This window comes from Amphiura filiformis, chromosome 18, assembly GCF_039555335.1.
Source record: "Amphiura filiformis chromosome 18, Afil_fr2py, whole genome shotgun sequence".
NCBI classification, from domain to species: Eukaryota; Metazoa; Echinodermata; class Ophiuroidea; order Amphilepidida; family Amphiuridae; genus Amphiura; species Amphiura filiformis.
Genome location: NC_092645.1, coordinates 63,041,526 through 63,059,134, shown reverse-complemented (window position 1 = coordinate 63,059,134; position 17,609 = coordinate 63,041,526). Strand labels below are relative to the sequence as shown.

Genomic DNA, 17,609 nt, shown 5'->3' with positions numbered 1-17,609 from the left:
GCTGCCTGTATTTTTTGGCAAAATCATGTAAAATCAGCCCAGCGTAGATACATTTTGGCCATCCTCGATCCGCAGCTCGGGGAGGGTTACTTCATATACCTTGCACTATGGCTAGAGGCCAGCCTCAAGACCTCCTTTTCAAGCTCTTGTTTCGGAGACCCCCATTTGAAGTTCCCAGAGCCGTTTGGCTAATATATTGGCTAATATTTCTTCCAAATAAAGTTTCAATTTGAGCTCCAAACACTATTTCTAAGAAATATTCACCAAAAGGGTACATGTATACTGAATCTACAACGTCACAAACCTATACGAGCATGTGCAAATGTGACCAGATTTGATCCAATCGGATTGAAGTAGGCAATAATGAAACTGAGATATAGGCCTAGGCAAAGAGTGAATAGAAAAAAAACCCCAATAAAAAACATAAGGAAATGGACATATATAAAAGATTCACAACTTTGCAACCAAGTATTCAAGAGACCTAGGGATTCAGCATCAGTAAGTGTAGGTACTGAGCAAGTCAGTAATGGTAGTAACTCGATTTCTAATTTTCCGAATTTGACCTAAGTGGATCAGATCAGGTCACATTGTGTATTACAAATCCGGAAAAAAGTGTCACATAGAGTGGACCAAAATGACATTTAAAATTCTTCCTTTGCAAATAGTGGTCTACTGGCTCCCAGACTAAACCACAGTATCAAAGTATAATCAAAGACAGAATTAGTGGTCTACTGGCTCCCAGACTAAACCACAGTATCAAAGTATAATCAAAGACAAAATTAGTGGTCTACTGGCTCCCAGACTAAACCACAGTATCAAAGTATAATCAAAGACAGAATTAGTGGTCTACTGGCTCCCAGACTAAACCACAGTATCAAAGTATAATCAAAGACAGAATTAGTGGTCTACTGGCTCCCAGACTAAACCACAGTATCAAAGTATAATCAAAGACAGAATTAGAAAGACTAGTTTGTCTGCCAATTAAACGCGGGCATGGTTTCTTTAGGCTAATGAAAGTCAATTCCCAGTTTCCCGTTACATAATTTTTCATGACTGTGTAGGTTACCATTTCATTATTCATTATTTTATACCATTTCATTATTGCATCTGCTACAGGTGTAAACCAATAACTACCCATGTCATACATGTGATAAATCACAGTTGTAATTTACAGATGTAATTTACAACCACATGAAGGCGATTGTATAACTATTATCAAAAGTTTCACAATATTTTTTTTACGGGACGAGATCAGAGCAGATCAAAAAGTGCGGGACAGAGAATTGAGTAGGTATTCATTATTAATTCATTATTAACCATATACCATGCTCCTACTGCAAAGAAAATCCCTGAAAATCAACAGAAAGAGATTTGTGATATATTTAAAACCACAATTATTTATTTGTGCGTTAAAGTTTGTTAGAAATCAACATTTTATTCAAAATAATGAAATATTTGGCCAGCAAATTGTTTTGAGCGGAGTAGGGCAACAGGAAACTGGGAATCAACTTTCATTAGCCTTACGAGTGTTGTGATGATTGACTTTCTGAACACTGTGGTAAAACGGCGTGTCTTATGGTTAATTTGGCACCTTCAAAATATACAAATCATCCCAAAAGTTAGGCTTTAGTAGTAGGGAACTCTTTCCTGAAAACACCATGTCAAAAGTCGCTTTTTGCCTTGTAAAAAAGTTCCGTAATCTTTCATCATTTTCTGTGATTCCTTTTCTCAGATTGGCACCGGATGAATCAACCTTCCTTTTTACACGCTACTAACTGATCAAGAGTAGTAGGGAGTTTGATTGAAAGTGATGTCAGATGGAAACTAGTCTTAACTCTCTTCACGCGGGTGTCGACTGCAGACGACAAGTTAAAAAAAATATTTAGAAATTCAAAAATTTCAGAAATGTAAATTTTCATGACCATATTTGGAATCAGCATGAAAAATGCATTAAAATGAGTACAAACAAGCCTAGTATTGGTTCAGTAGTTCTTAAGATAGCTCTTGATATTTTGAGAAAATATTTCAAAACTTGAACTTTTTCTGTTGAAACGCATGGCTAGCACGCAGAGCATTATAGTAGAGATTTTTGCCAATATCAAAGTGACAGTCATTATCAGAAAACTGTGCAACAGTTATCTACATATATGGAAAAGTTAGGCCTACTTTCGTGCAGAAAAGATTTGACCAGTCAACTATGCTATGAGCATGCACAATAATGACCTATCGTCATGCATGCATGCACGCACGTCATGCATAGGGAGTTTATTGACAATCGATAAGCCCGGTAAATAGAAATCCGGGTTCGCCATGCTCGATAGTAGCTATCGGCCGATTCGTTGACCTATTTTAGGGCAAATGTCAACCAGTTCCCCTTATCCAATCAAAACAATTTTTATATCACTAGAATCCTTAGCTCAAGCAGGTCAATAAACCAACCGTGTTCTTAGAAAAAGTCCCGTCATTTTAATTGGCTGTTACATTTAACACAAGTAGCCCCCGAAAAAAGTGAAAAATTAGCACATTTTCCATTGACGGCACAGAATTTTGAGCGAAATAATAAGTTTTAAAGTTAAAAAGACTCCCTGTTCTCATGATCAGAAATTTTGAAGTGAGGTTTTTATTGATAAAGATACTTTTAACATGCTAATTCCGGGCATGTTTGTGTAAATTTTATTAACACGTGAGCATCGTGCGGGTAGATAGAACAGCAGAGAGGGAATTCACCCATGATTTCCCGTGGTTAAGCAGCGTGCATGACAATCGCTGAGCAAATGCACTCAACTTTTCCATATGCCTCAAATGTAGCTATGCTCCTACAATCTTGGAATTAAGTCTTTTAACACTTGCGTGTAAAGAATAGAAAACTGTGCAATGTTGAGAAATGCCAATGTCTTCAGCGGTTTCCCAATGTGTTCCAACATTGATTGATGGGGAGAGGGGAAGGGTAAATTATTGTTGAAGATATGCCATTTTTGTTCCCAAACACAATATACAGTACCGTAAAACCCCGTCTACAAGCATATATAGTGTTTTTTATAAAAGCTGAATTAATTCGAAGCAAGCGTTAATATACCAATACAATAGATCGGTCTTAAAATAATACTTGTTTGTATATGCTTGGATCCGTAATTTATTTGCTCAAACTCCATAATGGCGACTGGATGTAGCTTTCATCAGAAGCACACTATATGCTTGTAGACTGGGTTTTACGGTATGTCATTTCCATGGTCAGAAGGAATTCTGCCCAGAATTTTGTTGGGTGCGCCAAGCGTTCCAAGTACTGTTTTTCAAGATTGTAACACCATAGGTTTCTGTCAATGTGCATAGGTGAATAATATGGCAGCAATTGGCTCCCCGACTAAACCATACTATCCTCACCTGTATCAAAGTAGTAGAGATTTGTCCCGATATCATAGTGTCCATCATTATCAGAATACTGTGCGACAGCTACGTACAGCGTGTTATCCGCCTCAAATGTAGCTATGCTTTTAGCACCATAGGTTTCTACACTTGTTATAAAGTCAAAATGGGTATATAAAAACAGGTAGATTCTGCAAAGAACAAAAATAATATAGCATCATTGGGCATGAAAAACCTCCATGTGGCATTAGCTCCTGAACATGTTTAAAGCAAAACCTCCCATGTAACCTGTTGGCAGTTTTGTTTTAAACATGTTCAGTGGCCACAAGCACGTAGGATTTTCCTGTCAACGATATAGAACCATCTGAAGTAAATGCCCAGTGTATTGGGCTATTCCATTTGAAATTCATACACCCCCTGTGGAAAACATGAGTGTGAATTTCAAATGGATCTACCCATTCAGTGTCGTCTGCTCCAGAATGGGTTATTCCAGTTGAATTCATATACCCCCTGTGGAAAACATGACCTTAATCTTCCACACAGGGAGTGTGAATTTCAAATGGATCTACCCATTCAGTGTTGTCTCCTCCAAAATGGGTTATTACGGTTGAAATTCACACACCTCCTATGGAAGGTGTGACCTTAAATCTTCCACACAAGAGGTTTGGATTACCCGAGCTGAATAGGAAACCCCATTTGAAATCTACATCCCCTGTGTGGGAGATTAAGGTCACAGTCTTCCATGGTGGTGTATGGATTTCAACTTGAATAGTCCATCAGTAAAACTGCATCTTGTTTGTAACCCATAAAGTGGATACTCACATATATGTTTGTTTACACATGCATATTGACAGTCAAAATAACAATTTTGCCTGCTACAACCTTTTTTCGACTTGAGCCATATTTGCAGAACATTTGGGTGTATTGGGGGTATCATGCAAGACATTTTGGTGTATCACTCCATTATACACTATACTTACTCAACATTGACTCTATATGCCGCATGTAAATCCGTCATCATGTTAGCTACAGCCAGATATGCATCGCCCCCATAATCAAAGAACTCCATGTCTGATACACCTTTGGTTTCAAGCTGCATAAAGAACTGGACAGAGGGAGTGCCATGATCAAACCTGGAAATGGTGAGGAAAACATCAAATAACAGATATGATATCATTTATATCAGGCTTGCCAAGTACTCAGATGCAATACCATCTTGTGTCACCATGGACAGCACCAACACTGTCACACATGTTCAGTGGTGTAGCGTGGGTCATCACATTGGGGGGAGGGCACCAGGTCTGATTGGAGGGCCTCAAGCCATTTTTTGGCAATTTTCCTATGGGATTTTCTAAATTTTGAGATCGATTGGGGGGCATGTGCCCCCCATGCCCCTATGACGCTACGCCACTGCACATGTCATCACACAATTACAGGCACCATGCCAGCTCACAGGAGATTTTATAAACAAGTTGAATGATGGTTGGTATTGTAAAGGTCTAGAATTGAAAATTATTTGATGATCTGTTAGAATCATGTAAAAAAATTATCATATCAAACAACCGCGGATTAAATTTTTTTATTTTACCACATAGCAATAGCCTAATATAAATAATAATAATAATGAGTGGCTCATTTTTGTGTGATACAATATATTCAACATTGTGCTTGTCCAAGACATTTTGGTGTAAATTTTGGCATGTTTCAGAGACATTTGGGTGTGTTTCTCAGACATTTGGACACATTTGTCGGACATTTGGGTGCCTTTGGGCGTCAATTTGGGTGTATTTAATAGACATTTGGGTGCATTTTGTAGACATTTTGGCGCATTTGGGTGTATTTCGAAGACATTTGGGCAATTTCCCAGACATTTGGGCACATTTACGACACCAATATGTAGGTGCATTTGAGAGACATTTGGGCACATTTAGTAGACATTTGGGCGCATTTTGCAGACGCATTTAGGAGACATTTGGGCAATTTTGCAGACATTTGGGCGTATTCATGAGACAAATATTAGGGGCATTTGCGAGACATCTTGGTGTATTTGAGAGACATTTGGGTGTACATTTCACTAGTTCTTACCGATAAATATTTGACATGCCGATGTATAGATTGGATGCAAATTGTTGGTTAGCAACAGCAATGTAGATGTAGTTTCCAACAAGATGACTAGAGATATCAGAGAGGCCCGATGTTGGGATTTTAAGTCCTGAAAAAAAAGATGCAAAGTGGATTAATTGACCTCAATTTAGGTTTACCTTTTCCTGGCCCCTGGACAAGGCAACATGATTGTTCTCCAGATTGATGTGCAACCAACGGCATCGCCCCACCACTCCTCCTCCCCCCCCCCTCCCGTTTTTTCAAGAATTCTTGCTTCAAGTTGCTGAAGTATCCTCATGGACTACCTTCAGAGAAACGAGAAAGGGGCCGGGTAGTAATCTTTTGTACCGTACGATTACATTAATGACTTTCCCCAAAGCCGGGTATACATTGAGGGCATTTTATACCCACTAATGTGACGTATAGACCCAAACACACGTCACATACACAAACCCACCCCCATATGTGACTTGACCTTGACCGTAGTGACGTTTGAAAAACAGTTTCAAAATCGATATTTTGGCCTCCATTTTCCTCCCTCCCCTCCCGATGTGGGTGATGGTGGATATATATTGGTAATGAGTGAATTTTGTCTGCAGCTTACAGAACAAGTGATGTAATGAAAGATCAAGCACAATTATCAATAATATTATCGTCATATCCTATGTTTTCAAAAATGCTGATATATTCATCTGATTCTTTTGAGTTGTGTAATTAACCAATCAGGGGCGCTGTAATTAGATTATCCCATATACTCTTACCTGTATTTAGATTGGGCTATTCCAGTTGAAACCCACACTACCCCTGTGGAAGATTTTGGAAACATCTTCCACAGGGGGAGTATGTTTTTCAAATATAATTGGTCAGAGTTAATCATTTTGAAACCCATACTCCCCCTGTATTATGGCTTTACCCATATCTTCCACAACTGGAGTGAATATTTCAAATGGAAGTTACCCAATTGTGTATTATATTCAAAATTGATACTCCCTCTGTGGCAGACGTTAGCTAAATCTTCCACAGGGGTAGTGTGGATTTTAAATGGAATAGCCCATTATCCCATATACTCTTACCTGTATCTAGAAATGTCTGTAGACCGGCATCATACTTGAATATGACAGCCTGTGCTTCATAACTGCCATCGTCCCCTCTTGATTTGCCAACAATAAGATAACTATCGCCACCCACATAGAAGTGTTCTATAACAGTGGTTCCATTGTACTCTATCACTGGTAGTGATTCTAGTTGCCATGTTAATACGAATTCAGAATCTGAAACTACAATGTAATAATTATTTGAATGTAATGTTAAAGATGGAATTGCAAGAGAAGTTTTGCACGTACTGCAGCACTGACAAGTGACAAGTACAACAAATTGGTTTGTGACCGAATGCAAGACATCAAGGCATCTAAATATATGAATATATGAATACAAAAGCCACCCAAGTCCATACTTTGGCCAAATTGAGTTAAGCATGGGAAAGTGTTGCTATACATAGGCCTGTCATATGTCTGAAAGAACAACTCAAATTCATCCTCTGTGTCTATTGAGCATGTGAAAAATAGCATGTATAAAAGAATCAACCCAAGTCCATGATTTGAGTCTTTTAACACATTGATTGAAATCCAGTATGTATAAAAGTCCACTTGTAACACATTTTTGCTGGAGAGTGACTTTTGAAAAAAAAAATGGGTTAATCAAGGAAAGTGTGTGGTTTATATTACATGGCAGAATGCTTTTCAACATTATACATAACTGTGTGCCTTATTTTGTATTATCTTACTAGTGGTAATCTCATTCCAACATTATTGTCTTAGTATATGATTAAAAAAACCACCCAAATCCAGAATTTAACATGAACCCCACGAAGTCCCTGAAATGCTAATCGTCATACCTAATACAGTTTAACCCACCCATTTGCACGTACAACTTACCATATTGACCAGGTAAATCTAACTGAAGGAATTAAAATGATACACAGGTTTTTTTCTCAAAATCACTTCCCATGGACTTGGGTGGGTTTTGGATTCATGTATTCATATGTGCAGATTTGTTGTAAAAACAATGGTTTATGCATGAGAAAATCACGAAAAAGTTGAATTTGGCCAACTTTTTTTGTACATCAATTGAGTGGCCCAGTATAAAAACGGCCCATGGCACATTTTTGAAAAATGTCAAAGGTCACCAAGTCCAAAGGTCATCCATACAAACATAACACATCATGAATGTAACTCGGGAATGTTGTCAATTGGCAATTTCTCCCAATGACGAAAAATGTGCCATGGGCCGTTTTTATACTGGGCCACTCAATTATACAGGGCTCGAATTATTGGCATGTGGGCGAATTGGTTTGGGACCGAATTGATGATACATGGCCGAATTGGTTTGTGACCCAATTTACATTTGAACTGAGACTAGATTCAGTTTCGTTGCTGCAATTAATATTGATATCAATATTTTTACAGATCATGTGATCATTCGATGCGATTCGAATTGTCACATGATCGTCAAACCTGTATTAAAAATAAAAGTATTAAAAAAATGTTTAAAAAATCTTTTACAGTGAAGCTATGCAATTTGATTGATTGAAGTTCACAATATGCAATTTGATTAGGGGAAATCTATTCCAGAGGGAGTATGTAAATTAAATGGAAGTACAGCCATTTCAGAGGGAGTATGTAAATTAAATGGAACAGCTATTTTGGGGCAATTATTTCAGAGGGAGTGTAAATTAAATGGAACAGCCAACGGCCAATGGGTATTTAATTTAACTGGAACAGCCTGATTGATATCGATATCAATATTGACGTCACAGATTCGATTTGTCACATGATCGTCAAACCTGTATTAGAAGGCGTCAGTTCTTAGGAACTGACGCAAAAAGCTCTCACAAACATAATATGGTGAAAATGATGATGCTACTGAAATGCCCGGGGGCACTCAACTTTGGAAGTGACGGTATGTGCCTGTCAATAGGCCCCCTCTTTTGAAGTCGACTATACCCAATGACCCCCTTTTTCTAAAAGCCATACCCGATGACCCCTTTTTTTTAGTTGCGGCTACCCAATGACCCGCTTTTTTTGGTTGAGGCTACCCAATGACCCCCTTTTTTTTAGAATAGCATCATCAAAATGGACAAAAAAATGCCGAAACTGTCAAATTTTGCTCAATATTTTTATTTTGTTTGTACCCCAATGACCCCCTTTTTTTTAAATAACGCTTTGTACCGATAGGCCCCTTTACTTAGCGACTCCGGTAGGTACATACCGTCACTTCCAAAGTTGAGTGCCCCGGGAAACGCAGGGTGTTTTTTTGTGGCACCTTTACTTAAAATAAAATACTTAAAAATAAAATATATGACAAACAAAATTATAGAAGGATAATAAATACATATTGTAAGATATGTGCCTTGTGGGTTATAATTTATTTGTGACCCGACACGGCGAATGAGCCGTAAATTCCTCCCCGGTCAATTTTGTTTTTATTTTGTGTTTAGAAAATATACATCATAAGCTTTAAAATGGTATAGAGAGCCGTAAAAAAAGCTAAGGCTAACTACTTTCAGGATAAAATTGAGGAGAATAAATCTAGCCCCAAAAAACTTTGGAAACAGTTTAAGACCTTGGGCTATAGCTCCAAAAGTAAAGACCAGTCCAAAGTAGTTTTGAATATTGATGGTAATCTCTGCTTTAACTCTAGTACAGTTGCAAACTATATCAATTCATTTTACACAACCGTGGCAAGTGCTTTAGTCAAAAAATTACCACCTTCCCTTGGCAAGTTTGATATGAAATCAAAGACTGTTCAATCTTATTATGAGGAAATGGGAGTTGCAAACAAAGGGTTTAAGCTTTCACCAGTCTCCTCTGATTTTGTCCTCAAAGAACTCCATTCTTTAAAGCCAAATAAAAGTACTGGCCTTGATGAGATCCCAGCCAAATTTTTGAAGGATGGTGCAACAGGTTTAAAAGATCAATTAACGCACATTGTGAACTTAACAACTAATACCCCGGTACAGTTCCTGAAGAATTGAAATCCGCCCGTTAGCCACTTTTCAAGAAATATAGTAGGTCTGAAGTGGGTAATTATACCCGTCAGTATTCTTTGTATAACATTGAAAATTCTTGAAAAAGCTGTTTTTGTTCAAATTGATTCTTACTTATGGGAAAATAATATTCTTTATGGACATCAATCTGGTTTCAGGAACTCATTTTCAACAGATGCATGTTTAATCCATCTTACAGATTAATATATAAACAGTCAAACTTCAAAAGGCAACTACACTGGACTAGTCTTATTGGATCTCCAGAAGGCATTCCGACACTGTCGACCATGACATTCTATGTGGAAAACTTGGTTATTGACTCGGTGGAATGGTTTAATTAGATCATATTTGAGCGGTCGGAAGCAGATTTCTTGCAGTACCAGTATAGTAAAACATTTACAAAGCTGCATTTTCCAGAAAACACCATTGAAATTGAACAACCAGTTCCAAAGATATGAGCAATTAAAGCGTTTCCAAAACAAGAGGAAGCAAAAAGGAAATATTTCCTTTGTTTGGCTATATATCTCAAAATTGATATTTCCGAGTTCCGACGGATTTTGCTTGATCACATCACAAATTGTAAAAGTGACAATCTGCCTACAAGGCCAAACGTCTTCCATAAGGGGCTGTGCAATAAGCCCTGGGGAGGGTAAAATTGGGGTGGGAAGAAATTTTACGAGCCAAAGGGGGGGCAACCAATTTTGTTGGCAAGCCGAGAGGGGGGGAAGCGATTTTTGGCACACATTCTTGGGACGCCTTTTAAATAAAACGCTCTAAAAAGGCTTAGGAAACCGTACGGAAACGCTTAAATATGCAAATATTCCTGCTCGCTGCGCTCGCAACATCTATATAGACCATTTAAGGTTTGCATTGGGATTCCAAAAATTTGGCATGTGCAGGGGGGGGCAAAGATTTTGTGGCGGGCCGCGAGGGGGAACAGCGATTTTGGCGGGCAAAGAGGGGGCAAGCAATTTTGGCCCCTAAGAGGTGTCACAATTTCAACTAGAATATCCCAATAAGGCCACAAAAAAATAATTGTTTGTCCTCCACAGCTTTGAAAGAGGACGTGCGGGCGGGCGGATTTTTTTTTTTTTAATTTTCTTTTTCGGATTTGGCGTATTCCTGGACCTTGCTAGAGCTAAATACTACAATCATTCATAGTAAAGTAAAAAAAACAACATTTTGTTTCTTTAATATGCAGTTAAAGTTATAATTTGTGTTCATATCATAGTCTTTTAATGATTTCAAATCCAATGTATTTTGAAGTCACTAAAAATAATAGACTATGACATGAACACAAGTTATAACTTTGCATATTGAAACACAAAATGTTTTTGGGGGCTTTTTTTAACTTTAAACAATGAAAGATCTTATTTTTAGCATTTAGCTCTAGCTAGGTCCAGAGATACTCCAAATCTGAAAAAAAAAATGAATTTTACTTATTTTTATAAAAAAAAAAAATGAAAAAAAAAAAAAAATATTGGTCAGGCCTTCATCTGAGGAGCGGGCGGTGGAGGACAAACAAACAACTTTTTTTTGGCCTATAAGCTTACCTTCTGCTTGTCGCCTTTTCCGTTGGTGTTGTCCAAAGCTTTTGTGTAGGGCATCTTCAAATTCTGTGATCTTTGCATCCAAGAAGCTGCTTACATCTCTAGATAAAGCATCGGATGCATCTCCATGCAGATCTAATGACACTGAATGACACAGGTCAAAGGTTATCAAGGTCAAGCAGATAATTGACCCTATTGAGAGGACTAGCTTATGTGGTAAGGCGTAATTCATGTTGACTTCTGCACTGCAGATAAAAGGGAAACAAGACCATAATATTATATACTGTGCAAGGGCAATAACCCCGGAGGGGGTTCTTCCTGGTTGAAGGTATACGGGGATGTGCCACGGTTTTGGGGTACCGGTACCTTTTCAGCGATTTTGGTATCGATGGGTACCGTAGGTTTTCAGTGGAGAATGGAGAGGCTTGGCAAAAATTTTGGCAAAAGTGCCCTTAAAGGAGTATTTCGTGATCCTAGCATCCTCTTTTTATGACATTTTTCAGTACATATCCACGAAAAAAGCATATTCCCAAAATTTCAGTTGATTCTGATATTGCGTTTGCGAGTTATGCATGATTATGTGTATTACACTGCTCCATAGACAATACGTTGTAATTTCGTTCTGGTGCCCGTATGCAGGATTTTTTTGGGGGATGCTGATTTTGTGAAAAGTGGACTTTCTTCCCAAAATGTGGACTTTTTTGACCAAAAAAGTGTAAAAAAAAAACTTTTGCAAATTTGGGGGTGGGGTGGCAGGCCCCTGCGTACGGGCCTGCCTACACTGAGCCTAGTATTAGTTAATTCCAGCTTTTGGGCACATTCCAGCTTTTGATATCTCAAAGACTTTATGCATGTTGAACTGAGCTATCCTCTTTTTATGACATTTTTCAGTACATGTCCACGAAAAAAGTATATTCCTAAAATTTCAGTTGATTCCGATTTTGCGTTTGCGAGTTATGCATGATTATGTGTATTACACTGCTCCATAGACAATGCGTTGTAATGCACCAGAACGAAATTCAAATTTCACGATATCTTTGCAAAACGAATTAATCTGCAAGAAATATTTTGTACATAAACATTATGTATCCAGATGTTTGCAGTGATATAAAAATCTCAACTTTTTTTTTTTTAGAAAAGTGGGGGGATGAGGCTGTGGATCACGAAATGCCCCTTTAACTAACACATTTGCTAGTCAGGGGTTAATTTTGGTTAGAAACCCATATACAGACGTCAACATTGGGAGGATGATTGTATGAACCATCCCCCCTTATCAAAATATGGGGGGGGATCTACATATGGTCATTTATACCGTAACTCATTAGCCTAAAATTATACCATTTGGAGTTAGGCCTATTACTCATTGGAGTCATAGTGTTACACCCAAATTGTAAAGTGCACAAATTTTGTTGATTTGTATCTTGAGATTACAAAATTGAACACTTAACATTCATGTGCGCGGAGCACACAAAAATTTTGGAATGTACATATACCTTCTCGTACATTTTACCCCGGAATTTTACCCTCAAATTTTGATTCCCCTAGTATTAAGGACTGATTTTTTTTTTATCCCTTTTTAGGACCCAACCTTTTTTTGACCCCCCCCCCCCCAATATTTTCCAACCCTCAACCAAAGTATTTATGAACACTCCCTAAGTTTGCAATTTTACACTATTTTATACCCAAATCAAGATGTTTACCAAAATGTGAGCGTATTTAAACAGTACGGAGAACAAGAAACATTTCTTTTTTTTTACTTTGAGTTGTGGGGGAGAGGAATTCACCCCTTCATTGTGGTTTACATATACACACACACACACCCACACATATATAAAGTCTGCACAAAAAGTAACTCCGCTGTTATAAATACGCCTAGATTCAGAACAAATAATTGTTTTCACAATATTTCAACATAGAGAGGATGATTTATTTACACACATTTTGATACCCCATTTGTCAAATGTTGTTCAATATAACGGTGTAAGGCCCATGAAATTTATGCAGGCTAAAATCTGTTTGTCAAATGTTTTGTGGAAAATCAGCCACCCCTCACAAATTTTGGTACAGTCCAGTGAGTTGTGAAGATCAGCTGAAATTGTGATGTCATCACTCTACTGAATGGCATCACTGATTACATTTCTTCCTTGCATTACAGGTATGTGCACATTATTTGATTATTTTAATTAAAGTGGTTTAAATGTGATCCTTATCATCAACATGGATAAGGATATTCTGAAAGATGATTTTGAACTATTGATATGGTAAATTTGGAAGCATAGTAGGCCTATGTCAGTACTGATATATCTATTTCAAAATGTTTAGAAGTTTATGTTTGCTACATTATAACTCAAGTTGGAAGTTGATCACTCATGATTAAGTCTCAGGACCAAAAGTATAAAAGAAATAATATATCAGTACATGATGTACTTAACAAATTTAGGACATACTTCTAATGAAGTTAATATTATTAACTTCTGTAAGTCATTTCATGTTAGTTAGAAGACCAGTAGTCATGGTAATAATATGAACATTCACATGTAGGCCATATAACATGCTAGAGCTCTCGATAGAGTATTATTACACAGGCCTAATATTTAAGAAAACTAATAACTATGCAAAGTTACTTAATAAGATTGGATTTTAACAACCAGTTGATATATAGATATTTTGGGCCAATATCAAATTGCAAGTTTCCATTATGGTGAAAGCAAAACTTAGTAAAGTAATATGAAACATTATAAAAAGATACTATTATTAGATAGGAGTGGTTACTGCCCAAAATTAGGTGTATTATCTAAGGAATTGTCAGTCATGCATAGTGAAGCACCAGTAAAACAGAATAGTGTTGCCACTTAATACACCCAAGGTCTTTCTATTGTAAGTGTTTCAGTTAGAAATCTCTGTTTGTGGCACAACTCCTACATCATTCCAATACCATGACCCAAATCAATAGCATAAACTTTCAAGAGGACTTGATATGGCTCAAGTGGAAATGGTAGGATAATTGTCCAGAATTGGCTGCACATGAATGCCCAGCTCCCCTGATACTGAGACAATCTGGTTTTTAAAAGATTTTCAACTTTGAAAAACGTAATTGTATCAAAACATTGGCTGGCTATTTTGAAAAGGTTTTTCTAGTCAAATAAGAGATTTGCATTTTATCCTACCATGATCAGTATACATTCTAATACACGGATCCATTTTGTGCTCTACAATATTTGGCTATTTTAAGGAATTTATAAATAAAGAAATATTATTTGGAAAATTAATGAACATGAAGAAACAAAATGTAAACCTGTCCTTCCTAATTTAAAGATGAATAATTAATGTACATACAAAAGGCCTATTATTCTTAAACATTACATTTGGTTATGGGATTTGTTTAACAGAGAAATAGGCCAAGTGAGTGATTATGATTATCAAAATATTAACAAAAGAAAGTTATCTATTAATTAAAACATTGACTTAATTGGCAACAAATCGTGATTAGTATATATTTAAGCTGAAGTCAGATGCCCACGTCTTGTTAAGGCCGTATAAAATTAATGTTTTGGTTCTCGCCCAGAGGATTTTCATGAATTGATGAGGGAGGAGGTGTTTTTTTTTTTTTTTTTCAATGTAAAATTAGCATTGTCAGTAGTTTTCGGTCTTTCCAACAGTGCTCGAGGAAACGATGAGGCCCTTTTTTTTTTTTTTTTCAAATGTGAGATTCTGAGGGATAAACCCCTAGAGTACCACAAAAAGACTTGGAAGTGATGCTTGTTCTCTAATAAACTTATTTATATGTATGAAGATTTCATAAATCATTCCAAAGTCTAAAAAATTGAAAAATCTAAAAAAAAAAAAAATCTGACAAATCCCAGAAATTGAGGAGGGAGGGGACGAGAACCAAAATATTAATTTTACACGGCCTAAAGTATCAAGATTTTTTGCTAATGCTGTATATTGATTGTTGTATATATATTAACATATAATTATTACTAACATGCTTAGTAAACAGATACTTGTTAGTTTTAGATAAGTTAATAAACGACTCTACTGAATGGCATCACATTTCGTCCTTGCATTACAGGTTCATCTTTCGCATGCCACCCCAACATTTTAAACCTGGTACATAATTACCGCGAGGGTAACACAGTAGTGCTTTTACAGAAAAATACCCGAATTTAAAAGTTGCAGTTTACAGCGATCAATGGTTATAATGCCAGCACGTAAAGCCCGCCATTATCTTCACGCTTACTTCAAATCAGTACAAATAACTGCAACTTTTAAATTGGGGTATTTTTCTTTCAAAACACTGCTGTATTGTCAATATTGAACAAAATTGGACAAATGGGGTATCAAAATGCACGTAAATAAATCATCCTTTTAATGTTGAAATATTTATAACAGCTGAGTTACTTTTTGTGCAGACTTTATATATAGGCCTACCAGATATTGTTTGCTCCCAACAAACCCGACTGCGGATTGCGGAACTCAGTCTTCAATGATAATAATTTATTTATTGGTTGTTATACTCTCCAAATGTAAGAGTGAAAAACTCACCCCCAAAAAGAGTGATTCACTTTTAAAAAAAAAAAACCACTCAAAGGGTGAAAACCACTCAGGAAGAGTGAATTTCAACTCGTTCACGGAGCTAAATGAAGGTTTTAGAGTTGTCCTTCATTTAACTCCTTGAAAGAGTTAAAATTCACACATTTAGAGTGGTTTTCACTCTTTTTAGAGTGATTTGACAGTTAAAAAACACATTTTACTCTTTTAGTGGTTTTATAAGTGAATCACTCTTTTGGGGATTGAGTTTTTCACTCTTTTACATTTAGAGAGTATGACTCATCATTTGAAGATTTGAAGATCGAGTTCTCATGATACATCCTCCGAGGAGCAATTTCAGACAATAGTTTGGGATTATTGGGGCAGAAATCTTTTTTCATGTCCACTGAAGCATAATCATGCAGGTCTGTCATGGACACTGGACGCAAATTGATAGTCCATGTCACTCTCCACAAAAGAATGTCAAAGGTCATAAAATAGGTATGCTATAGGTGAATTCAAATTTGCCATCAAACTGCATCATTTTATATCAAATTAAAGCCTTTGAGTAAACAAAGCCAAAACTGAAAAACTTTTTGTTAGCACTTTCCGTAGCAAAGTACATCTTGTCAAAGATTGACTTTCATCAAAAAGATTCTGCTAGCAAAGTCCCCAAAACAGCATTGGGGTGGTGTTTCTAAGTTAGTCTCATGATGATAGCAGCTTTTTTTAATGGAACTGCTATCAAAATCCCTCTAAAATTCCATGTGCGATTGTCTTATCACCATAAAAAAATCATATTTGGGTCAAGTGAAGTATAGAAAACATATTTATGTAGGTTTCCTTGACCAGCCTGTCCAATCTGTTCTTTTAAATTTCTATGTAAATATGTATTGTGTTTGGGCCCCGGTCTAGGCGAATTTGGCTGACTAGCAAAATGTGTTAACTAAGGTTTGCCTCTCATACCTACATAAAACACCAAAGACCTATATGTCTGCAGCAAACCCAGGTAGCTCCAGGTAAATAACTTGGTCATGGTTATGGGACACATCCTGCTCAAACTCCTTAAACATGAACTCATTCCATAGAAGGGGAATTTCGTGATCTATAGCCACTTTTCTCAAAATGTTTTTGTAACTTGAATCCTCTAGATTTTTGATTCTGTATCATCCTCTGGCTGCATACATAGCATAATGTTTGTGTGCAAAATAATTCTTGCATCATTCATTCACTCTACAAAAATATCGTCAAATTTTTATTTATGTGAAACTACAGTACAGCTAAGTCTAAAAAAAACCCAGCCTAAATGGTATTAATAAACACATAGATTTGACATACCTTGTTTTTTCACAGGACAACAGTCATAGTCAAAATAATAACCAAACAAAACGGCAAAGCCAACGAAAAACCTAAAATCCGGTGGTCAAGAAGACACGGCCTGTTCCCTGTCCAGGTATCCAACACAATGCAAGCAGATTCACGAGCACTTTCGTCGTCCCACGGCAAGGTGCGGTAATTCACGTTTAAAAATCTCCTATCTTCTATTTCTATGATAAAACAATGATGAAGAGAGAGGATTGTAACGTTTGTGGTGCCTGATGTGTAGCCCAATTAAGCTGCTGCATTGCGAAGTTGGCAACACCGTAATAAATCGATCGATTTGGGCAGTGATTGAATTGCACGGGGTATCCTTTGTGGTGATTTATTAATTGAACCAATAGGCCTAGTCTTGGGCCCAAACTGCATCATTCGCGAACATACATGAACACCGGCATGAACAACAAAAGTCGGCTGTGAAGGAGACAATTGAACCAATTGGTCAATGAATGAATGAATGGAATCGGTAGACTACATCAAACCACCTGTTTCTAATCATCAGGGCCTCGTGATGTTCAAAATAGGGTGTGGTTGCAGAATATTTCACTGCAGATCTCAGTGTCGGATAACGCTTTTTCAATGGGAAATGAACTTTGTTGCTTGGATGATGTCACGATGAGGTTAGCATTTATTCCGTATTG

The 17,609-nt window shown here is 37.0% G+C and overlaps 1 protein-coding gene across 1 annotated transcript in view; it reads right to left on the bottom strand.

Moving 5' to 3' along the window:
- LOC140139294 (uncharacterized) overlaps window positions 1-17,044 on the bottom strand; it is a 112,022-nt gene extending 94,978 nt beyond the window's left edge. Inside the window, exons 1-6 of the mRNA XM_072161073.1 lie at window positions 16,930-17,044; window positions 11,065-11,306; window positions 6,540-6,743; window positions 5,449-5,575; window positions 4,344-4,496; window positions 3,382-3,554 (exon numbers count right to left, since the gene is read on the bottom strand). Coding sequence (XP_072017174.1) covers window positions 3,382-3,554; window positions 4,344-4,496; window positions 5,449-5,575; window positions 6,540-6,743; window positions 11,065-11,293 — 886 coding nt within the window. The 5' untranslated portion in view covers window positions 11,294-11,306; window positions 16,930-17,044. The remainder of the gene's footprint in view (window positions 1-3,381; window positions 3,555-4,343; window positions 4,497-5,448; window positions 5,576-6,539; window positions 6,744-11,064; window positions 11,307-16,929) is intronic.
- Window positions 17,045-17,609: the final 565 nt, after the last annotated feature.